General features: G+C 39.2%; 1 protein-coding gene and 1 long non-coding RNA gene across 2 annotated transcripts; both read left to right on the forward strand.

Annotated features, from left to right (window-relative positions):
* Positions 1-6895: 6895 nt before the first annotated feature.
* Positions 6896-21737, forward strand: LOC108253321 (early nodulin-75-like). Its single transcript, XM_026828875.1, has 2 exons — positions 6896-7214; positions 21543-21737. Exons 1-2 carry the CDS (start codon positions 6900-6902, stop codon positions 21735-21737), a joined length of 510 nt encoding a protein of 169 aa, XP_026684676.1. The 5' UTR covers positions 6896-6899.
* Positions 9643-14331, forward strand: LOC113470451. Its single transcript, XR_003393500.1, has 3 exons — positions 9643-9841; positions 10981-11175; positions 14180-14331. It is a non-coding gene; the product is annotated as an uncharacterized LOC113470451 (long non-coding RNA).
* Positions 21738-26245: the final 4508 nt, after the last annotated feature.

The raw sequence follows: 26245 nt of genomic DNA on the forward strand, positions 1-26245 counted from the left end.
TATAGGTACTGTTACCTAATCTAGATATTGAATAGGTAGGTATACACTTCGTCCCCCACAGTTGCCTGAAAATTAAAATTTTACGACTTTCTGTAGTCTCCTTGTTTCGTCTATCTCACGTTAGGTACCTATAGTCTATAGTTAGTAGCTTCCGTGGAGTGTTTATATATCATGGCAGTAGTCGTTTTCAAAAGGTAAATAGGGTGTTTATTTCCCCACTCATGCGCCCTTAACCACTCAGTTCCTTACGGTTTACGGTCCTTTACCCCCGAAACCCTTACCCTTTACCTTTAGAGTTTAGTGCTTTATCCTTACCCACAACTTTGTCACAATTCTCGACTCCCATAAAAAGTTTTCAGACACCGCTAGATACTTACAGATACCTAGATACTTACAGTACCTACGTAGATTACCTAGTTTATAAAATTATAGGTACTGTTACCTAATCTAGATATTGAATAGGTAGGTATACACTTCGTCCCACAGTTGCCTGAAAATTAAAATTTTACGACTTTGTGTAGTCTCCTTGTTTCGTCTATCTCACGTTAGGTACCTATAGTCTATATAGTTAGTAGCTTCCGTGGAGTGTTTATATATCATGGCAGTAGTCGTTTTCAAAAGGTAAATAGGGTGTTTATTTCCCCACTCATGAAAACCTGGGTAGTACTTATACCTACATATGTACATATGCACCTAAATCCTCGAAAATAAATCGTTTTTCATTGGTAGAAGGTTGTGTTCAAAGACTTTGCAAATATGATCCTTATAGTCGACCGAAAACTTTGACCATCCTGTATTATGAAGAGTGCCTGTAGCTACCTCGTTGGTACCCAAATCCTATTATTCTTCAGGATCCTGGAAGGTAGGGTGTTTATTTTCCCACTCATGAAAACCTAGGTAGGTACTACTTATACATAATGTACAATATACTTATATAGGTACATATGCACCTAAATCCTTGAAAATAAATCGTTTTTCATTGGTAGAAGGTTGTGTTCAAAGACTATGCAAATATGATCCTTATAGTCGAACAAAAACTTCAACCATCCTGTATGATGAAGAGTGCCTGTAGCTACCTCGTTGGTACCCAAATCCTATTATTCTTCAGGATCCTGGCAATTCGAAGACCTCCTCTTTGCAAATGAACTATTCAAATAAGACCGAAAACTTTGACCATCCTGTATTATGAAGAGTGCCTGTAGCTACCTCGTTGGTACCCAAATCCTATTATTCTTCAGGATCCTGGCAATTCAAAGACCTCCTGGTGATGGTTCTGCTGATAGTGGGGGTCCCATATAAGATGGTACAATTGGAGAGCTCCTCTTATTTCTCAGTCAGTTACCCGCGTTAGCCCAGCTCAAGTTGTGTTGGTTTTTCCAGTGATATACCGAGAGACCTTTTCCATAACCATGTTGTACCCCGCGGTAAGATTTTATACAAGTTTTGTCCTTCTGTTGTAGTTCAACACTTTTCAATGTTTATTTTTTAAAGGAACGACATTTATTTTTCAACTGATTTTTGCTATTAGGACCAAAGCACCAGCTATTTTTGGGCTCCTCATTGTCATTTTGTCTAACCTTTTTCTTATCGCTCATCACCAACCTCACCTCAGTGGTGTAGTGGTTAGCGCGGTGGACTTCGGATCTGAAGGTTGGTGGTTCGAGTCCAAGTCAAGCCATAAAATTTAGCGTAGTGCATTAAGCAGGGAACGACATTTAACCTTTTTCTTATCGCTCATCAAAATCGGACAAACGAACAAATAACAAACGGTAGACGAACAAACAAACAAATAAACCGAATAAAAAAATCTTTGAATTAAATTAAAACTTAGATTTCACTTCTTTTCTTCGGAGAGAAACATCTAACCTTTGTTCAGGTCTATCATGCCGAGGTATGGCCTTTTTATCGCTCATTAAAATCGGACAAACTGGTCTAGACTTGTGGTAGACAAACAAACAAACAAACAAATAAACCGAATAAAAAAAAAATATTTGAATTAAATTAAAACTTAGATTTCACTTCTTTTCTTCGGAGAGAAACATCTAACCTTTGTTCAGGTCTATCATGCCGAGGTATGGAATTTTATCCTCATTTATTTGAGAATTTGACCACATAATAATAGAGCTCTAAGGGTTAGGTGGTAGAGAACGCCTAAGGCGTTAACCTCGCCTAGTGGTTGCCTTCCACTCAAGAGTCTATTATTATTATTATTATTATTATTATCCCTTTCAAACAGTGGAAAAAATGTACCTAATGAAAATGTTGTGGCTGTTACCTTCCACTTTTTTCTGCCTCCATCTTTCAATGTGTAATATTTTCCTCTCCTCCGTCTTCCAAAGCATGGTTCCCCCGTTAATGTCTTCAGGGAGTAGGAAGGTAATTAAAAACGTACCTCGGTATTCTTTGCCCACATTACACCTCTACCTCTTGTACCTCCTCCCAAAAACATCCCTTGTACCTACCTCTTCCCAAAAAACACCTCTAGTAGGTACCTCTTCCCAAATAACACCTCTGGTTGTCGATGGACGGGGGAATGGTAGAAATTCCCCCAACCATCGTCCACCAAGATTTCTACTGTCAAGGGAAAAGAATTTTCACGCCGCAGATTTTTCATTATTAATTATACCTACCTATCTTCCCCTGTTTTTACCTGTTTGAAACTAGGGAAATATATTACCTGTTTGAAACTAGGGAAGTTTATTACCCGCTCGGAAAGAGGTAGATACCTATGGTTTTGAAAGGGGAGGAGAGTGCACCCATAAATTATTTTCGAAGTAAAAAAGAAAAATCGATCTATGGGTGCACTCTTTAAATTAAATAATTTATGGGTGCACTCTTTAAATTAAATCCCTATGACGGAGACAGCACGCTAGATTTCATCTGGTTTTGATATACCGACAGGTTTCTGGAAGAATATAACAAGAAAAGAAAGGGGAGGAGAGTGCACCCATAAATTAAATCCCTATGACGGAGACAGCACGCTAGATTTCATCTGGTTTTGATATACCGAGGTTTCTGGAAGAATATAACAAGAAATCGCAGACAGATTAGAAGATCAACTCTAGATCGATTTTTCTTTTTTACTTCGAATTTACGAGTGCAAATTTTTTTTCGTCCACTCTCTGAGATTTGAACCTGAACCCGCGATCTTCCATGCGATTTTATTCTACTGATCTCGCTTGTATTCTACCTTTTCGTCCACTCTCCGAGATTTGAACCCGTGATCTTCCATGCGATTTTATTCTACTGATCTCGCTTGTATTCTACTGACTAACATGACCAGCTTCCCTTGACCATTTCTCTTGTCGCATAGTGGTCAAGGTGTTCGCGCCTGATAAATAACTACTATTACTTACCTAGGTGATATAGTAACGTAGTGGTCAAGGTGTTCGCGCCTGATAAACAGGAGTGCACAGGTTCAATGCCAGCCGAAGTACAGAAACAGGAAGAAGTTAGGCAATATCGATTGAGATCAGAATTGTCAGTTTTTCTAATGGTTGGCTGTCAACAATAAATAACTACCTACTATTACTTACCTAGGTGACATAGTAACGTAGTGGTCAAGGTGTTCGCGCCTGATAAACAGGAGTGCACAGGTTCAATGCCAGCCGAAGTACAGAAACAGGAAGAAGTGAATTCAATCCCCTAACATCATTTCTTTTAAAATTTGACCATTAGGTGGTAGAGAACGGCTCCAACGATAACCTACCTCTGATATTGGTAACCTATCACTGATATTGGTAACCTACCACTGATATTGGTAACCTACCACTGGTATTGGTAACCTACCACTGGTATTGGTAACCTACCACTGGTATTGGTAACCTACCACTGGTATTGGTAACCTTCCACTCAACAGTCTATGTATTATCCTCGCGCGGCTGAGTGCAGCTCCAAAAATTAACACTGACAATGTTATTGGTAAAATTCGCGAATAACGGATTTTCCCTTGGCATGAATAAAGAAATGGACCTTCAACTTGAATAGTTAGAACATCGCATCGGTCTTTAGTTACGGACCTACGAATTTCTTCACCATATTGGTCCATTCTATTGATCTTATAGAAGCTGAACCTATTGAAATTATAAGATTGATAGTATTGGCACCTACCTCTCATGTTCTCATATTCATATGAGAAGAAAATAAACAAATCTGTGCAGACAATAACCAGGAGTGCGTTCAACTCTGTTGGAATAATGGTATCTTACTATTTTCAGATCAGATGGACTATTAGGTATCTTTGTATCACTTTATTTGCTTTTTTGTTATAATACTTTGAACCTCCAATTTTTTGCATAGGTACGCTTTCAGTGATTTCAGCAAAGAATACATCTCTGCTCTGCCTAGTCCCAGTACATTGTTTGATAGAGGTCTAACGTTATTGTAACTTCTGATTTTTTTAATGACTAGCTGACTAGTCCATTGATTTTAATATTTACTGTCAAATCTATTGTTTTATTAGATATTTACATCAAAGAAAAACAGTCAGATGATATTGTAGACCCGGGTCTACATAAGATTTTCATAGTGAGCACTATACCCAATATCTTCTGCTGCTAGTAGGTATAATTGATTATTTATTCATCATGTCCTAAGTTTGGGGCACCGTTAGGTTATTGTGTTCTGCAGGAACCCTGCAGACATGCACGCATGCAGTCATGTCAGGTGGTCAGGCTTGGAATACATCGGGCCTGACCCATGATATTATACCTAAACCTTAATTCAACCTTAGAGGGACGAATTCATGGAATTGCTTTCACAGCTTTCGCTGAAGGACAAAATTCCTCCACTAACACTTTTCTTGTACCTTCGGAGGATCTGTCTTTATCTTGTTATTCCGATTTTTTTTCCTCCGACACAGGGAACTGTCCCGAAATCAAGGCGAGAAGGGGGATACCTAGTAGAAAGTCAGCCGTTCTGAGAACGAACCTTTTGTTTGGGATACAGAATGGAACCCACACTCTAGCGTTCACAAGGCAGAAGCTCTACCCTCCGAGCTAATAATTAGACTGGCGAATTGGCATTCCGTCCCTGACGCTGACACTCAGGACTCATCTGGTGCTCGTTGCACTAACCAAATGAAAGAACATTAGTACACCTGGGGCGGAGCATACTACAAGACCTACATAAACCTAAAAGGTCGGTAGGTAGGTAGGTACCTGAAAATTGGGAGAATGTCCAAATTTGAAATTTATGATCACATTCTAAACTTTTCTGACTGCCATACAGCAGTCAAATGGACCACTTAAGTACTTCTTAATTACCTACTATGGCGGACATCAAGAAATTTCTGGCAGCCTTTTTGTTATTCGAGTGATTGTGATCCACTAGTTCTCGACCTCCGTGAATTTTTTGTGCTCGTTGTATTATTTACGCGGAAGCGGGAAGCGGTAAAATTTAAAAATAACGAAATTTAAAGGAGTAAAAAAAAATGTTGGTTGTTTAACAAGTTTATTGTTTAACAAGTTGTGAATTTTGTGTAATATTTTGCCGTTTTTGCCTCAAAGTTTGTTTCCTCTAATCCTTTACTTCAATGCCTTTTTAGAATTTAGATATGTCGACGTACTGTTCAGTTCACGGTTGTGGAAATAATTCTACGGTTAAGTAGCACTTCATCTCCTCTCATGCATATGAGTAGGTAAGGCAAGAGTTCGACACACATATCTACTCAGTATTTCCACATTGTTATCTTAATATATAACTGAGAAAATTTTCCTGGTATAAATCAGTTGATGCTGATCTGGGCTTTTGAAAGGGGAGGAGAGTGCACCCATAAATTAAATCCCTATGACGGAGACAGCACGCTAGATTTCATCTGGTTTTGATGTACCGACAGGTTTCTGGAAGAATATAACAAGAAATCGCAGAAAGTTTAGAAGATCAACTCTACGAGATCGATTTTTTTTTTACTTCGAATTTACGAGTGCAATTTTTTTTCGTCCACTCTCTGAGATTTGAACCTGAACCCGCGATCTTCCATGCGATTTTATTCTACTGATCTCGCTTGTATTCTACGTGTTTTAGGTTTAAAGAAAAAAATCTTACTGTTTATTTATATTTAAAATGCATTTTTATTCTTTGATGTTTGTCAGTATTTATTTAAGAATTGAAATCCAAAGTTGTTCATGTTTTCTTCTTTGACAGCTGGCTCAGATGTCTGGTAAACCATCCAGAAAAATAAAAGGAAGTCCACCATCACCACCACCTGAGCAACCTCCAAACTATTGACAAATTTTCATGAAACTTGTTTCACGAAACTCGTACGTATATAAGGTTAACACAGAGCAGTACACACTGGTGAAACCGAGTTTCATGAAACTCACTGTGCATTGACAGATGAAACACGTTTCATGAAACGCGTTCCACTAGTGTGCATTGCACCTTACCCTAAAAGGATGTCTTCGAAATGTACAGTGGTGTGATTAATACTTACTCTCCCCCTGGTGTTAGTCCCAATACACGCCATAGTGGCGTAGCTGATGACTCATTCCTCACTAGGATTTCATTCTTATATATCTCCGCCATGAAGAGCAACCATCTCTTGAGCAACTGTCTCCTGAGCAACCGTTTCCTGAGCAACCGTCTCCTGAGCAACCGTTTCCTGAGCAACCGTCTCCTGAGCAACCGTTTCCTGAGCAACCGTCTCCTGAGCAACCATCTCTTGAGCAACCGTCTCTTGAGCAACCATCTCTTGAGCAACCGTCTCCTGAGCAACCATCTCTTGAGCAACTGTTTCCTGAGCAACCATCTCTTGAGCAACCTCCACAAGCTCTGCAACCTTTACAAGCATCTCTTGAGCAACCATCTCCTGAGGTACCTCCACAACCATTGATGTTTGTCAGTATTTAAGAATTGAAAACCAATGTTGTTAATGTTTTCTTCTTTGACAGCTGGCTCAGATGTCTGGTAAACCATCTAGAAAAATAAAAGGAAGTCCACCATCACCACCACCTGAGCAACCTCCACAACCATATGTTGAACAACCTCCAGCAACATCTCATGAGCAACCATCTCTTGAGCAACCATCTCATGAGCAACCATCTCTTGAGCAACCATCTCTTGAGCAACCATCTCATGAGCAACCGTTTCCTGAGCAACCATCTCCTGAGCAACCTCCACAAACATCTCTTGAGCAACCTGTGCAACCATCTCTTGAGCAACCTCCACAAGCTCTGCAACCTTTACAAGCATCTCTTGAGCAACCATCTCCTGAGGTACCTCCACAACCATCTGTTGATCAACGTCCACAACCAGATGAGCAACCTCCACAAACATCTCTTGAGCAACCTCTGCAACCATCTCTTGAGCAACCTCCACAAGCTCTGCAACCTTTACAAGCATCTCTTGAGCAACCATCTCCTGAGGTACCTCCACAACTATCTGTTGATCAACGTCCACAACCAGATGAGGAACCTCCACAACCATCTCTTGAGGTACCTCCACAACCATCTCAAAAGGAATCTCAGACAGTTCCATGTCAAGTGTTCTTAATACCATTATACCAACATGATCAACCAGAGAGAGACTTGTCTGCTCCCTTCATTCTGGATGCACCCTATAGGGAAACCCCTACCGACCAGCAATCGATGGACTTGTCGTATAGTATGGGTGGGGCTTACTAGTGAGGGCAGCAGAATTTATCTGGAGTTGCCTTTCCCCAAGACTAAGGTCCCAAAGTTCTTGGATCTTGGGTACCTACCCACTTATCCGTTTTGGTATAGGCCACCCGCACCACACCTCCAAACTGCCCCTACATTTTAGTGTAGGCAACCCGCACATCAAACTGCCCCTCAGTGTGCATCTGGGGAGGTACCAACATGATCAACCAGAGAGAGACTTGTCTGCTCCCTTCATTCTGGATGCACCTTATAGGGAAACCCCTACCGATCAGCAATCGATGGACTTGTCGTATAGTATGGATGGGGCTTACTAGTGAGGGCAGCAGATTTTATCTGGAGTTGCCTTTCGCCAAGACTAAGGTCCCAAAGTTCTTGGGTCTTGGGTACCCACTTATCCAGGGGTACCGTCACTATTAGACAAGTTTAAAGACTGAGAAAGGCTGGTTTCCTTTCTTTCTAGAAGGCTGGTCTAACAGCGAGTATGTTGAAGGGGTCTCTTTGGCCAGCAATCGATGGACTTGACGTATAGTATGGATGGGGCTTACTAGAGAGGGCAGCAGATTTTATCTGGAGTTGCCTTTCGCCAAGACTAAGGTCCCAAAGTTCTTGGATCTTGGGTACCTACCCACTTATCCAGGGATACCGTTACTATATTAAACAAGTTTAAAGACTGAGAAGGGCTGGTTTCCTTTCTTTCTAGAAGGCTGGTCTAACAGCGGGTATGTTGAAGGGGTCTCTTTCTCTTCAATGGTTTAGAATTTGAGATGTTTGAAGAAATCCTTGGTTTTTGAAAAGAAAGAAACGGCCATAGTCCCAAATTTCAAACACTAGTCTTTGCTTAGTATAGATTTTAGGTGTCTGTCAATGAAATTTTGATCTCAGGACCAAAGTTGGTGCTGTAGTCTGCAGATGGTTTGATCAAAGAATCAAACGACAATCATGCATGAATCAAATTCACTTTCGGACACATTCTCCTATTATTAAGTACTTAGCTTTTTGGACTTTTTATCTTTCAAAATTTGTTTCAATTTAGATTTAAGTAAGTAGGTATTGACTGTGTAGGTATCTGTTTTGTAGCCACTTTAGGTACCTATCTACCAACCTACTTCTCTGAAGTCCGAATACAGATAATATGGTGCCTATAAAACAGATCCATACCTTCATGGTTTTCTAAAGAATAGGTACCTATGTATGTACTTAGAGATAGGTATATTCTGTGAATAACTTACATCTTTTTTGTATTTTTTAATAAAAAACCTTTTAGGTAAAAAGTAAGTAGGTATTGACTGTGTAGGTATCTGTTTTGTAGCCACTTTAGGTATCTACCAACCTACTTCTCTGAAGTCCGAATACAGATATGGTGCCTATAAAACAGATCTATACCTTCATGGTTTTCTAAAGAATAGGTATGTATGTGACAAGTTTAAAGACTGAGAAAGGCTGGTTTCCTTTCTTTCTAGAAGGCTGGTCTAACAGCGAGTATGTTGAAGGGGTCTCTTTCTCTTCAATGGTTTAGAATTTGAAATTTTTGAAGAAATCCTTGGTTTTTTAAAAGAAAGAAACGGCCATAGTCCCAAATTTCAAACACTAGTCTTTGCTTAGTAGGTATAGATTTTAGGTGTCTGTCTATGAAATTTTGATCTTAGGACCAAAGTTGGTGCTGTAGTCTGCAGATGGTTTGATCAAAGAATCAAACGACAATCATGCATGAATCAAATTCATTTTCGGACACATTCTCCTATTATTAAGTACTTAGCTTTTTGGACTTTTTATCTTTCAAAATTTGTTTCAATTTAGATTTAGGTAAGTACCTACCTAGGTATTGACTGTGTAGGTATCTGTTTTGTAGCCACTTTAGGTACCTATCTACCAACCTACTTCTCTGAAGTCCGAATACAGATATGGTGCCTATAAAACAGATCTATACGTACCTACCTACTTCTCTGAAGTCCGAATACAGATATGGTGCCTATAAAACAGATCTATACCTTCATGGTTTTCTAAAGAATAGGTATGTATGTGAAAAGTTTTACTTTGACTTTTGCATGGTAAAATTTCCATTAATTCCTTGAGTGCACCAATGCTCTCATTTGCTGAAGAGGAAGAGGAGGTCCTTATACAGAATCAACTTTGGTGGCACCATCAAGCAATCCTGTAAAATGGACCAGTCACTGATTGCCATTTTTGTCTCATCTTTATAGGAGCTGGGATCTGAGAAATGTGTAAGTCAAACAGTTAGTAACAGGGAAAACACTTTCTTTTTAACATGGAACATGAAAGTGTGTTGATGGCTTTATATTTTCAATAAAAATAAATAATACAGAATTTTTATACAATGTACAGTAAACTTTACATATGAGCTAACAGCATTTACAAAGTAATAAAAGATGTCTATATTTATACACTTATTTACAAAACAATTAATTGGGACTAAAATTGAGTCAAAACGGACAATGACCTTGTTTGATGGGATTTTAATGACACTGTATAACTGCGAAGGTCTGTAGTAACATAGTGATAGGGTGATACCCTCCATTCACTAACAAGTTACCCAGCTCAGGAACTGGTACATCAAAAGAGTGATTTTTCCTAGAGCACTAAGTTCAGTAATTTAGGTTTGCATGTTGCTTTATGGTAGGCTATCTTGCCATCTAGAATCATTATTATATCTTAATGGTCAAGCCTGACTGCTAGTTCTTATCAGATCACAGAAAAAAATATGGTAACAAAAAATGAAGTAAGTAGGTAGTTATTTAATTTAGGATTGCATGTTGCTTTATGGTAGGCCATCTCGCCATCTAGAACCGTCATTTTATCTTAATGGTCAAGCCTGACTGCTAGTTCTTATCAGATCACAGAAAAAAATATGGTAACAAAAAATGAAGTAAGTAGGTAGTTATTCAGTAATTTAGGTTTGCATGTTGCTTTATGGTAGGCCATCTCGCCATCTAGAACCGTCATTTTATCTTAATGGCCCAGTCTGACTGCTAGTTCTTATCAGATCACAGAAAAAAATATGGTAACAAAAAAAATAAGTAAGTAGGTAGTTATTAGATGTTTTATCAGTAGTCAGTACTTACAAAGGTACCTAAGTACTTGCATTTTCTTTAAAAAGAGAACTTACATTTAAATAACAAGTAAACATCAAGGTACTTACAAAGGTACCTAAGTACTTGCATTTTCTTTAAAAAGAGAACTTACATTTAAATAACAAGTAAACATCAAGAAACTATACAAATATACAAAGTGGTAATTTTTAGTTAAAAACTCAACAAATTCATTTTAGTTAGGTTTATTCCTCTTGGAAGGATTTAGAGACTTCATTTCATTTTGACCTATTTTCTGCCCAATTTTTCCCCAGATTCTGGCAGGATTGAGGAAATCACTTCTGTAAATACATCATTCAGAAAATTCTTGACTATCAACAGATCTGCTAAATGAGCCTGAAATCTATTTCTATTGTCAGTTACTGCAAATACTCAAACCATGAGATGACATAAAGGAGAGATCCAAAACAACCCATTATCTACAATGAACTGGCACCCTCATGATTTCTGTAAGTATTACTCAATCCTGTTTTTTCTTATAGCCAAAAGGCTTGAACAGTAGACAGACAATGAACAAAATTATATATCCTAGCTAGCATTGAACTCACATTGTCCTAGTTCTGAGACCTGCATTTTCACCGTTAAACCAACCATCCATAAACAAACCAACTATCTAATGTGGTAAACCTTGAGTAGTTCACTTCTTCACTTTGGTAAGTCTCAGTCAAGTGTGGTAAACCATACTCCAATAAAGTAAACCATAATCTAACAGCTTTTTTTAGAGGTTTGATAGAGGGAACTGTGGGGGTGGGGGGTGCTATCTTGAAAGTTCAGGGTTCCGCAAAGATGTTCACCTTTTGAAAAGGGTTCCGCGGGCCAAACTAATTAAGAAACACTGCCATAAACTACTATGGTAAGTCTTAATCCAGTGTCGTAAGATTCAATCCAGTGTATTAATCCACTATAGTAAGTCTCAAAGTAAGCCATAATCCACTGTGGTAAGCCATAATCTACTATGGCAAGTCTTCATCCAGTGTTGTAAGTTTCAATCCGTTGTAACTTGTCACTGGAATGAGCATTATTCACACAGTTCTCAGTCTGTCTCCAAGGGATGCCTAGGTTGTTGCCTAGGGTAGGCCGTATCTCAGACTGTACTCTCCTTATGTCCTGGTGGTAGGGGTGGGGTAGGGAAGGTCTGTGTTTCCGCATTGGATCGCACACTAGAGGGCACCACCAGCATGAGTTGCTGTTCACCGGGCGGTCCTAACCACGGGGGCCACGACATGACACATTCCTGTGTGGGGAGGAAGGAACATTTACAAACATTAGTGACTATGAGGGACAATGTTGAAGAATTTTTTTCTTGTAATTGTAATTTATTTAAAGTGAATATAATACAGGCAATTGACAAAATAATACATAATGGCAACAAAAAAGACCTTCATGACTGAATATTACTTTTACATAGTGTATTGGCGCCATATAAAAACGCTGGGCTATTCCGGTTTAAAGAGAAGAATTTTTTTCTTGTAATTGTAATTTATTTATTTAAAGTGAATATAATACAGGCAATTGACAAAATAATACATAATGGCAACAAAAAAAGACCTTCATGTCTGAATATTACTTTTACATAGTGTATTGGCGCCATATAAAAACGCTGGGCTATTCCGGTTTAAAGAAATATTGGTATGTCCAGCCCAATGGAAGAATTTTTTTCTTGTAATTGTAATTTATTTATTTAAAGTTAATATAATACAGGCAATTGACAAAATAATACATAATTGCAACAAAAAAGACCTTCATGACTGAATATTACTTTTACATAGTGTATTGGCGCCATATAAAAACGCTGGGCTATTCCGGTTTAAAGAAATATTGGTATGTCCAGCCCAATGTTATGCTCTTCCTCAAAGATACACAATATTCCTAGTTTGCTTGGAAAGGGGTCCGTGAAAACAATTGAAGTTAATGACATAATAATGGACTTATTGCCGGTCCCCACCATGAGTAGGTATTTTTCTCAATATTTTCATTTTCTTCTCATCTTTTACTTTTTTCACGCCCAGCACTTACCAAACTAGGAGGAGGAGGTAGGCTACCAGTATGATGAATCAAATGAGTACCATCCTCCCCCCATAGCTGTCCCCCATCTGGTGGCAATGGAGTACTCATGTAACCTCCTACTTCTGATTCTAGTATAGTATGCCTCGTTCTGTACGTACCCTAACACTTACCAAACTAGGAGGGGGAGGTAGGCTACCAGTATGATGAATCAAATGAGTACCATCCTCCCCCCATAGCTGTCCCCCATCTGGTGGCAATGGAGTACTCATGTAACCTCCTACTTCTGATTCTAGTATAGTATGCCTCGTTCTGTACGTACCCTAACACTTACCAAACTAGGAGGAGGAGGTAGGCTACCAGTATGATGAATCAAATGAGTACCATCCTCCCCCCATAGCTGTCCCCCATCTGGTGGCAATGGAGTACTCATGTAACCTCCTACTTCTGATTCTAGTATAGTATGCCTCGTTCTGTACGTACCCTAACACTTACCAAACTAGGAGGAGGAGGTAGGCTACCAGTATGATGAATCAAATGAGTACCATCCTCCCCCCATAGCTGTCCCCCATCTGGTGGCAATGGAGTACTCATGTAACCTCCTACTTCTGATTCTAGTATAGTATGCCTCGTTCTGTACGTACCCTAACACTTACCAAACTAGGAGGAGGAGGTAGGCTACCAGTATGATGAATCAAATGAGTACCATCCTCCCCCCATAGCTGTCCCCCATCTGGTGGCAATGGAGTACTCATGTAACCTCCTACTTCTGATTCTAGTATAGTATGCCTCGTTCTGTACGTACCCTAACACTTACCAAACTAGGAGGAGGAGGTAGGCTACCAGTATGATGAATCAAATGAGTACCATCCTCCCCCCATAGCTGTCCCCCATCTGGTGGCAATGGAGTACTCATGTAACCTCCTACTTCTGATTCTAGTATAGTATGCCTCGTTCTGTACGTACCCTAACACTTACCAAACTAGGAGGAGGAGGTAGGCTACCAGTATGATGAATCAAATGAGTACCATCCTCCCCCCATAGCTGTCCCCCATCTGGTGGCAATGGAGTACTCATGTAACCTCCTACTTCTGATTCTAGTATAGTATGCCTCGTTCTGTACGTACCCTAACACTTACCAAACTAGGAGGAGGAGGTAGGCTACCAGTATGATAGTATGCCTCTCATCAGATGGGCGAGAAGAGACATTGATTCAGGGAACTCTGAATAGTCAAACTCATTCGGAAAAAAAACCCCTAGGACCTCCCCTAGTGGCCCATCAGGTACTATATTTTATATAGAGGATTCTTACGGGCCCTCAAAGACCAACTATGAGCAAGCGTCCTTTAGGTTTTTTTTTTTTTTTTTTACTACGCCACAAAGGCAGGTCTTACCCCAAGAACAAATTACACCTTCCTTTTTTTTATTTTTCATTTCGTACAATTTCAGACTGATGGCCGATAGCCTCTCATACTCAACTTACCACTGGTATTGGCGATGATGTCAGGATTCCTCTCTTCTTCAGAAGTGACGGAGGAGGTCTGCATCTTATCACAGCTCATAGCGAACTCTTCTCTCTTCACTGGAGACTTGGGTGGCCGCTGTCTCCTGCGCATGAATAGGAGTACACCACTGATGCTGAGCACGAATATGCTGAGCCCTACCACAATGGCGATGATCAACCATAGGTGAGGGAACTGTCGGGACCCGTCTGGGAGGAAAACACGAGGAGGAATATTAGTGGTTCAGTCATGTTCACGAAAGTTCACTCAGTAAAAGAGCCCCTACGAGCCTCCAAAGGAAAAATTTCAAACCCAAAATTTTCGTCCGTCTGGGAGGAAAACACGAGGAAGAATATTATATTAGGTAGTGGTTCAGTCATGTTCACGAAAGTTCACTCAGTAAAAGAGCCCCTACGAGCCTCCAAAGGAAAAATTTCAAACCCAAAATTTTCGGAGGAAAATAAATGTGCTGTTTTTCGTGTTTGCCAAATTTCATCAAAAGCGGTCAACTTTTTCTGGAACTTTAGCAAATCCTTAAAACGGTCCCAAAATTAGAAAAGTAGGCACAAGTCGCTGATGAGATCGTGAGGCAAAAGCGTTCCGACAACCTTGTATGTGTTTGTTCATTTACCTTGTATGTGTTTGTTCATCAATGAGGTAACTTCAGTGTTGGTCTTCATGAGTACCATTGGGCCTGCTCCGCAAAAGTTAGAAAGTAAATCAGATACTGCCCAGTGTTCAGTAAAGAGGAAAGTCAATAAAGCACAGGAGACAAAACAAACCAAGAAGAGTGAGGAATAATTGTGTTCATTTGATCATTTGTATAATCTAAGTAGCACTTCATCTCCCCTCATGCATATGAGTAGGTAAGGCAAGAGTTCGACACATCTACTCAGTATTTCCACATTGTTATCTTAATATATAACTGAGAAAATTTTCCTGGTATAAATCAGTTGATGCTGACCTGGGCTTTTGTTCTGAAGCCCTCAATGCAATCACACATTTTGCCCTCATTTCCTTTCGAAAAAGTATACTACCAAAATTAGTACAGCTGAGATTGGGATCTGAAAGAGGAAAGTCAATAAAGCACAGGGGACAAAACAAACCAAGAAGAGTGAGGAATAATTGTGTTCATTTGATCATTTGTATAATCCAAGTAGCACTTCATCTCCCCTCATGCATGAGTAGGTAAGGCAAGAGTTCGACACATCTACTCAGTATTTCCACATTGTTTTCTTAATATATAAATGAGAAAATTGTCCTGGTATAAATCAGTTGATGCTGACCCGGGCTTTTGTTCCGAAGCCCTCAATGCAATCACACATTTTGCCCTCATTTCCTTTTGAAAAAGTATACTACCAAAATTAGTACAGCTGAGATTGGGATCTGAGCCTCCATTTATTCTTAGCTCCATGGGAAAGTTTTACTTTTGCAATGTAAAATTTCCATTAATTCCTTGAGTGCGCCAATGCTCTCATTTGCTGAAGAGGAAGAGGAGGTCCTTATACAGAATCAACAATGGTGGCACCATCAACCAATCCTGTAAAATGGACCAGTCACTGATTGCCATTTTGGTCTCATCTTTATAGCAGTTGGGATCTGAGAAATGTGTAAGTCAAACAGTTAGTAACAGGGGAAACACTTTCTTTTTAACATGGAACATGAAAGTGTGTTGATGGCTTTATATTTTCAATAAAAATAAATAATACAGAATTTTTATACAATTGAGGTACCTCCACAACCATCTCAAAAGGAATCTCAGACAGTTCCATGTCAAGTGTTCTTAATACCATTAGAACACCCACCTCAACAATTCAACAAAGAGCCTCCGACTTTTCATCTTTTGTCACCAAGGTTGGCAGAGAAGAGGGGATTTATAAACCCTACAACAGCAAAGAAGTTGAAGACAAAACTCTTCAAAAGAGAACAAGCCCTCAAATTAGAGAGACAAAGAACATTTAGGTTGCGGAAACAATTGGCCAAAATGACTTCTCTGGTAGATGATTTGAGACAAAAGTTAGAAAGTAAATCAGATACTGCCCAGTGTTCAGTGAAGAGGAAAGTCAATAAAGTACAGGGGACAAAACAAACCAAGAAGAGTGGGGAATAATTGTGTTCATTTGATCATTTGCATAATCTAAGTAGCACTCCATCTCCCCTCATGCATATGAGTAGGTAAGGCAAGAGTTCGACACATATCTACTCAGTATTTCCACATTGTTATCTTAATATATAAATGAGAAAATTGTCCTGGTATAAATCAGTTGATGCTGACCCGGGCTTTTGTTCTGGAGTCCTCAATGCAATCACACATTTTGCCCTCATTTCCTTTCGAAAAAGTATACTACCAAAATTAGTACAGCTGAGATTGGGATCTGAGCCTCCATTTATTCTTAGCTCCATGAAAAAGTTGTACTTTGACTTTTGCATGGTAAAATTTCCATTATTATTAATTACTTGAACGCACCAATGCTCTCATTTGCTGAAGAGGAAGAGGAGGTCCTTATACAGAATCAACTTTGGTGGCACCATCAAGCAATCCTGTAAAACGGACCAGTCACTGATGGCCATTTTGGTCTCATCTTTATAGAAGCTGGGATCTCAGAAATGTGTAAGTCGAACAGTTAGTAACAGGGAAAACACTTTCTTTTTAACATGGAACATGAAAGTGTGTTGATGGCTTTATATTTTCAATAAAAATAAATAAGGTAAGTACCTACCTAGGTATTGACTGTGTAGGTATCTGTTTTGTAGCCACTTTAGGTACCTATTACCTACCTCTCTGAAGTTCGAATACAGATATGGTGCCTATAAAACAGATCTATACCTTCATGGTTTTCTAAAGAATAGGTATGTATGTACTTAGAGATAGGTATATTCTGTGAATAACTTACATCTTTTTTGTATTTTTTCATAAAAAACCTTTTAGGTAAATATTAATAAATTCTAAGAGTTTTTGTTAAGTTTTTGTTCCGTGAACAAAGTTTTTTCGGCTTAAAAAGTCTTGTGTGTTTCATTTTCGCCAACAGGGTTTTGTTTCACAGATATACAGATCACAATCGCAAAAAAGTCTTCGCTCGTTGAAAATGAAGTCTGAGAAAGGCGGTCTACAGCCTAGGCCCTAGTTAGCTTGGAAGGTAGAGCGCCTGCCTTGTAAGCGTCAGGTCTTCCCGTCCAGGGCGAACTTTGTCGTCAACAGATACCTAGGTTTGTCTTCGGAACAGCTGACTTTCTTCTATCCTGTCCTCCTGTATCTCTCTAGAAAAAAAAAAAAAAAAAAAAAACAGTTATAAAGTCTTCGCAAAATAGCATTATAAAGTCTTCGAAAAACAAAACGCTTTCGTTTTTGATAAAAATACATATGAACTTGGAAAATTCTCCCTCTTCTTGGTACCTACCTATGTACATGTTTCTTCGAGAAAGAAAGCAGATCAAAAGCTCAATTTAGGATTAACTTTCTACCTACTAGGTACCTCATACTTCTATATCTGGAGAAAGAAAATAGGGAGAAGATGAACATAGGGAAAAAGTAAAATAAATAAATAGCTACGAGGAAAACAAAGTTGAAATATTATTGGAAGATGTGAACTTTTTTGAAAAGTGTAGGTACAGGGTAAGAAATGGCGGTAGGTATAGGTATTATAGGTACATAGGGTAAAAAAAACCTTGGTATAGGTATTTTACCTAGGTTGGTAAAACTTTTTCATTTACTGAAAGATATAAATCAAAAACTTTCCTCTTCTTTTGAAGGATAAAGAAAGGCCAGCAACTTTTGAAACAAAGAAAGATACCTAATACATACCTACAAGACCTACATAAACCTAAAAGGTCGGTAGGTAGGTAGGTACCTGAAAATTGGGAGAATGTCCAAATTTGAAATTTATGATCATATACCTAAAAGGTCGGTAGGTAGGTACCTGAAAATTGGGAGAATGTCCAAATTTGAAATTTATGATCACATTCTAAAATTTTCTGACTGCCATACAGTAGTCAAATGGACCACTTACTACCTACTTACCTACTATGGCGGACATCAAGAAATTTCTGGCAGCCTTTTTGTTATTCGAGTGATTGTGATCCACTAGTTCTCGACCTCCGTGAAATTTTTGTGCTCGTTGTTTTATTTACGCGGAAGCGGGAAGCGGTAAAATTTAAAAATAACGAAATTTAAAGGAGTAAAAAAAAGTAAAAATGTGGCAGGCTGGTAGGTAGGTATGTTTAACAGTTTAACAAGTTGTGATTTGTGAATTTTATCTAATATTTTGCCTCAAAGTTTGTTTCCTTTAATCCTTTACTTCAATGCCTTTTTAGATATGTCGACGTACTGTTCAGTTCACGGTTGTGGAAATAATTCTACGGTCCCTGGTATAACATTTCACAAGTAAGTACACTTCCCATTTTTATGTTGTCTGGGCTTATGTTAACTATTCTTTGCTAGTTGGAGCTTACGAAGGTCCATTATGCCATCAAGAAAAAGCACGTAATTGTTGGCTTTGTTAAGTACCTACATACTAGCTAACGTAGCTAACTCATCAAGAAAAAGCACATAATTATTGGCTTTGTTAAGTAGGTACCTACATACTAGCTAACTCAGCAACTATAGTTAGAGGCCACCAATCTAAGGCTTATAGAAGTAAAATGTGGGTCAACATCAAAAACTTTGAAGTTAGAGGTTCTAAGGTCCTATCACATTAATTTGTTTAATTTGTTCCATGTGGTCTCTTTTTTTCTTTTTGCCTAAAAATAAAAGGCCAAAAATGGAAAAGAGAGAAATGCTGGAACAGCCGCCTTCCTGCTCACCAGCAGGCTGCCAAGATGACAAAGGGTACCACTTGTGGGGAGCAATATATGATTTTGAAATATTGTGGAATTTGTGGAAATCGCTTGCCTACAACTGCAGGGGGTTATCTGAAAAAACTCAATTTTTCAGGAGAGCCAAAAAACGTTTTTCTTCAAAAAATAAATTTATATAATATTTAACCTTTTGCGTACAGAATCAATTTCACCAGAATCGCTCTTACGGTAGGATTCATGTCCCACATGAAACTCAAGCGTTGTCGAAAAAATCTACAAATCCATCTAGAATCGAACTCAGAACCTGCAGCATGCACGTACAAATCTGATCAACTGATCGAACTGTCAGCCTAGTAAGCGTGTCTGCCTTGTAAGCACTAGGTCGCGGGTTCGATTCCCACGCGGGGCAAAATTTTATTGTAAACAGATAAGGTTCATCGTTCGTCCTATCCTCCTTTCTTCGCTTTCGGGACGATAACACCACATAGGGGCTAGATTTTTTTTTGTCTCTGTCGGACACTGAATCTTGGATCTCATGCTGTGTCTTCACATAGTCGACCTCGTCAATGGACGAGGTGAAGAGGTGAATCTATGTTGTCGAGGCAGTGTACGATTTCAGTCGACGTCGATCGACGAGGTCGACTGTGGACAGTGTGGACACAGCTTCAGGTGTGCAAGTTCAAGGGTAAAGTAGGAAACAAGGTTTAAAAATTTCCGCCACCACTGTTAGCTTGGGAGCGCGTCTGCCTTGTAAGCACTAGGTCGCGGGTTCGATTCCCGCCTCGAGCAAACTTCATAGCCAACAGATAAGGTTCGTCCTATCCTTTTTTCTTAGCTAGATTTTTTTTTTTTTCTCTGTCGGACACTGAATCTTGGATCTCAAGCTGTGTCCACACATAGTCGACCGTCGATCGACGAGGTGAAGAGGTGAATCTATGTTGTCGAGGCAGTGTTCGATTTCAGTCGACGTCGATCGACTGTGGACAGTGTGGACACAGCTTCAGGTGTGCAAGTTCAAGGGTAAAGTAGGAAACAAGGTTTAAAAATTTCCGCCACCACTGATGCTCGCTTGATCTTCTTACCAACTACTAGCAGACCTCAATTGTGGTTGTACGTAAACTTGTATTATTAATACCTATTTTTTTCCCCTACAAAAGTAGAATTTTTAATCTACTAGAGTAACTAGAGGAATTAATATTAGTCTCTGTTGCCCATGCCCATTGATTGCCCTTCTATCCACAAATTTTTGTAGACTTTTTTTGGCCACAATTTTTTTCTTCTCTAGTAATAAAATGTTGAAAAATTCCTCAGTTTTGTTATACAATGAGATGATAACATTTTTCCAAAAATTGGGGGAAAAAAGTCCATTGGGATTGAGGGTGAATTTGATTAAAAAATGTCTTGTGAATTCACACCCTTTATGAGAAGAATTTTTAATCTACTAGAGTAACTCGAGGAATTAATTAGTCTCTGTTGCCCATGCCCATTGATTGTCCGTCTATCCACAAATTTTGTAGACTTTTTTGGCCACAATTTTTTTGTTCTCTAGTAATAAAATAATGTTGAAAAATTCCTTAGTTTTGTTAAACAATAAGATGATAACATTTTTCCAAAAATTGGGGGAAAAAAGTCCATTGGGATTGAGGGTGAATTTGATTAAAAAATGTCTTTGAATTCACAATTTTGTGTCTGTGTTTAACAGCTTTCCAAGAAATGAACAAAAAAGAGCAGATTGGATAGCTGCATTGAATCAAACCTACTGGACACCGAAAAAGAGTTCACGAATTTGCTCAAAGCATTTTAAAGAAGAGGATATTGATAGAACATCTCTTTGTCTTGTACGAATCAGGCAAAATGCAAAGCCAACATTGTTCCCAGCCAATCCATATTATGCTCCTCCTGCATATAGGGTAAGTTTGGTTAGGTACTCTATACAGGGTGTTCGTTTACTTTATTTTCATTAATTCTGATGAATGACAAATTGCTATGGTTGATATTGTATAAAATTTGGCAAGATAATAGGATCTAGTATTACTTGCACAAGAAAATTAAATCTTCTTGGAAATGGAAACAAAAACTCAGATTAAGAAGGAAATTAAAGAAATCACTGTAAGAGACCAATGTTTTCCTGTGCATTTCTGGAAACATACCTAATTGGGAATCATTTTTTTGTGTTTTAGGTTTAAAGAAAAAAATCTTACTGTTTATTTATATTTAAAATGCATTTTTATTCTTTGATGTTTGTCAGTATTTATTTAAGAATTGAAATCCAAAGTTGTTCATGTTTTCTTCTTTGACAGCTGGCTCAGATGTCTGGTAAACCATCCAGAAAAATAAAAGGAAGTCCACCATCACCACCACCTGAACAACCTCCAGCAACATCTCATGAGCAACCATCTCTTGAGCAACCGTTTCCTGAGCAACCATCTCTTGAGCAACCTCTGCAACCATCTCTTGAGCAACCTCCACAAGCTCCGCAACCTTTACAAGCATCTCTTGAGCAACCATCTCCTGAGGTACCTCCACAACCATCTTCTAATCAACCTCTGCAACCATCTTCTGAGCAACCTCCACAACTATCTGTTGATCAACGTCCACAACCAGATGAGCAACCTCCACAACCATCTCAAAAGGAATCTCAGACAGTTCCATGTCAAGTGTTCTTAATACCATTAGAACACCCACCTCAACAATTCAACCTCTGTGTTTAACAGCTTTCCAAGAAATGAACAAAGAAGAGCAGATTGGATAGCTGCATTGAATCAAACCTACTGGACACCGAAAAAGAGTTCACGAATTTGCTCAAAGCATTTTAAAGAAGAGGATATTGATAGAACATCTCTTTGTCTTGTACGAATCAGGCAAAATGCAAAGCCAACATTGTTCCCAGCCAATCCATATTATGCTCCTCCTGCATATAGGGTAAGTTTGGTTAGGTACTCTATACAGGGTGTTCGTTTACTTTATTTTCATTAATTCTGATGAATGACAAATTGCTATGGTTGATATTGTATTAAATTTGGCAAGATATTGTCGGCATTAACTATGCGAACATCTTCGATGTTCGCATAGTTAATGCCGACGCTGCCTCGTATGGCTCCCGAAGTTGGTCGAGTATTGAGCACAGCAATGCGAGAGAAAATGACCATTTATTTATAATTTTTACCCATTTGCAACTGCTCCATTCCTCCCCGTTACTACACCACTTCTGCTGGTTCTCATCTCACGTCAGTTCGAACATTTATTCTGGACGCCCTTAAAACCTGCCAAAACATTCCGTATATGTGCCCTTAAAACCTGTCCAGCATTCCATATACTCGTAGGTGCCCTTAAACTGACCTTCTTAGGCGTTATGCCTTCTTGCTGTTAGGCGCCTTTACTAAGTTGTTCTGGCAATCCCGCCAAGTCCTGACAAATCCTCTTCTGCCTCTAGGGGATTTCCATTCTAGTCTTGTTCTTCTTGGCATTCCTATTAATCCTGATGTTCAGGTTTTAGGAATAGAATTATTAGAATTAGAATGGTTTGTTAAAATTGAAACTGCAGGTATGTTGATGGTAGGTACTTGATAATAGAAGAAGTAAATTTTCTGACAACCAACTGATGATTGACGGAGGTTATACTCTCCTTGCGGTGACAAGTTACCCGCCTCCTCACATTTAGGCGGCTTTCACACTGAGGTAACACGTCGCAAGTAGCAAGTCGCAAGATGCTACGTAGCATGCATCTTCAAAGTCAAAGATCAGACCATTATTTCAAATGAAACCTTCCTCACTGAGGATACATGTTGCTACTTGAACCCTGGAAAAAAGTAACAGTGTTACTTCAACACCAACAGTCTGGAGTTTTGTGAGTTGCTACTTGTGATTGTTTGTGGGAAAAATTATTCTTTGAACCTACGCAGTTCATTTTTATTGTCACATGTTGTTAGTTGTTACTCCAATGTGAAAGTTCATGTTTCTTTGAACAAGATTTAGGACGTAAGCAGTAGCATCTTGCGACTTGCTACTTGCGACGTGTTACCTCAGTGCGAAACGCGCCTTAACCTCACACCCAGCTACCCAGCCTGAGTGGGTCCGGGAAACGTAGTACCCAGATGCTCACCCATCCAGATACCAATCACGCGGAACGCTGCTTAACTTCCATGATCTATTGGGGACTGGACAATATCTGAGGAAGACAACTCTGGTGATGTCTCTGAATCATACCCGTAATATTTCTTCGCGATGCCTTATGCCTTACTCCTGAACCATGAGGTCGGGAACTGCCCTTTGCATCTGCTTACCCCTAACAATCCTACATTACACATCCTTACAACTAAGTGACCCCTACATAGCTACACTGCTAGTTAATCATCACATGGATTTAGAAAATGCAAAATGTGTTTGAGTACTCCCGTAGTATATGTACCTAGGTACCTATTTAATGTAGGTATTGTAAGTCTGTACCTACTTATAGTACAGGCAGACCTTTATCTAGGTTGATAAGTAGGTATCTAGGTACGTAATTTGGTACCTATTTTCAATTTCATTTCCATATCTAAATTATCTACGTAATTTGGTACCCATTTTCAATTTCATTTCCATATCTAAATAGGTTCATACCTTATTAATATAGGTAAAAGAACAACGTCTTCACTTGACTAGGTTCATACCTACCTACTCGTATTTTGTAAATAAAAGGTCACAATAAGCAATCCCATTTTCTCATGTCAAAGCAGTCAAAGGTTCAAAATAGGTACCTATATAGGCTCTTAGGCAGTCCTTCTGTCTCAACATGGAATTTACTACCAGTCCTCTCATTATCTTGCTAGAAATGTTGGATTATTTATTTTTTTTTAGTTTAGTACAGTGGTTCTCAAACTTTTTTGCATGGCGCCCCCTTTGGGCATATTCTCATTTTTCACGCCCCCCCTACCTTACCCAATCCCTCGGTATATTATTTTTACCTATGGGTTTTATGGAATAACAAAATGAGAATTTGAAACTTTGTGAAACTTATTTTTATTTTTAATAATAAAGTAGGTAGGTAGGTGTTGTGCATCAACCTTGACCAAGAATGTCAACGTTGTAACCAAGGATACAAAGGAAAAGCTCGCTAGAAAAAGCTCGCCTCCCCTGATTTGTCTCCACGCCCCCCAGTTTGAGAACCTCTGGTTTAGTATTTTATTTTAATCTTTCTTATATTAGTCTGGCTGGGGGACTTTAAACAGGGAGTATACCAGCCTAATTTTCCATTGCTAAAGAAAATGTTCGCCCAAAGCAATCACCTAGGGCTGATTGAGAGGCTGACGATGACGAAAAACACCGACCCCGTCTGTACATGGGAAAAGGCAAGGAAGAAGAACAAATTTAGTATTTGATTTATTTGTCTCGTTATTATCCCGGTTGTTGTCACGTCTGAAGATACCTACTGTTGTTACATTTACAGCTTCTGTTACATTTTTTTTGTAGTTAGAACATTACTGAATAGTGAATACTGATATGTTGTCACATTATTGATGATACTCTTGCATCTGAATGGATATTATGTCCATAATTAGACAGTCCAGAGCACAACATAGTTTCACCTCGCCGATCGACGGCCGGTCGACTATGTTTAGACACACTAAGCGCTAGGTTGCAGATTCCTACCCGGTGCGGATTTTATCCTGAACGGATAAAGTTCGTTCTCGGAACGGCTGGCTTTCTCCTATCCTGTCTTCCTTCTCTGTTCGCTTTCGACAAGACCGTTGTCACAGTTCCTTCTATGAAATGGATGCCATTGAACCCACGCCCTCCTGTTTATCAGGCGAGCGTCTTAACCACTATGCCACCGAGATGCCTAAATAATTACCTCCGTGGTAACCTTTTAAGGAGGCATTATAAATTGGTTCACCTGGTTTAGAGCTGATGACTCTAATTCACTATTGAACCTTTAGCTACCTTAGGAGGTCTGATAAATGAACTCATAGGTATACTACATCTAGGTTTTATAGCTACCATAGAAGCTTCTGTAAAGATACTCACATACTTCTTACATACTTGGGTGCTGTAATAAACATGAGTACTTGACTATTGACTACTTGGAGTACTTGGTTGAATGGACTAATGATAATGATCCATCCTACATCACGGTGGCTAATACAGGGTGACCAATAAGTTAGGAACAACTCAAATTTTATTTCTTTATTCGTAGAGGTTTGGTAGGAGGGAACTGTAACAGCGGAGGTCTTATCATCCCGAAATCGAAGAAAAAACGAGGACAGACAAGGAGAAAGCCAGCCGTTCCGAGAACGAACCTTTATCTGTTTAGGATAAATCCGCCCTGTGTTCATTATACCTTTCTACAATAATATGCCGCCACTGGTCGCTACACAAAGTAGCTACTCAGCTGTGCTCACGAGGCTGACCTCAAAGCACAGAGCCGAAGAATACACCGACCCCACCGGGAATCGAACCCGAGCCCATCGGCGTGGCGTTCATAACCACACGGCCACGGTGGCTACTAATTAAAATAGTTTCCTAACTTTTTCAATCGACTGTAGTTTCACTTCCATTCATTGAATGTATTACATACTGACAGCATATAGGCATATACATACCTTACATACCTACATACATATACATACTGATAGTATTCAGAAGTAGGTATATTACTGAAGTTAGTGAAGCTTGCTATGTGTGTTCGGATTTGGACCAAGGTGAACTTTGCCATTGTTTACTTTTCAGCTACCAATTCTAGCTATTACCTATAAAAATAATAGCTAACTACCTGTTACCTATACATATATTCTTCAGAGTTAGAGCTAAGTATTGTTTACATTTTCTTTCAAGCATGACGTGTTAAACAGACCTCTTTCTCCGATCCATTGATTGGGTTTTCATCAAGATAAACCAACTTCAGTAACTTACAACAGGTGCTATCTACTTGTTCCAGGTAAAATCTACTTGAGACCACAGCAACCTTCTAAAGCTTCCCTGAGCCCCTTGATTTATCTCCATGACTTGCTCAAGTTGAACTAACCAAAGTCAAGCAATGTTTTCTTTTAGGATTATCGCTTGTCACACATTTGAAGCGTAATAGTAGTGCGGAGTCGCCAGCCTAGTTAGCTTAGTTGGTAGTGCGTCTGCCTTGTAAGCGCTAGGCCGCGGGTTCGATTCCCCTGATGGGATAATGTTCGTTCTCGGAACGGCTGGCTTTCTCCTATCCTGTCTTCCTTCTCTCTTCGATTTCGGGACG

The sequence above is a fragment of the Diaphorina citri genome, unplaced genomic scaffold, assembly GCF_000475195.1.
Source record: "Diaphorina citri unplaced genomic scaffold, Diaci psyllid genome assembly version 1.1 scaffold1582, whole genome shotgun sequence".
Lineage (NCBI taxonomy): Eukaryota > Metazoa > Arthropoda > Insecta > Hemiptera > Psyllidae > Diaphorina > Diaphorina citri.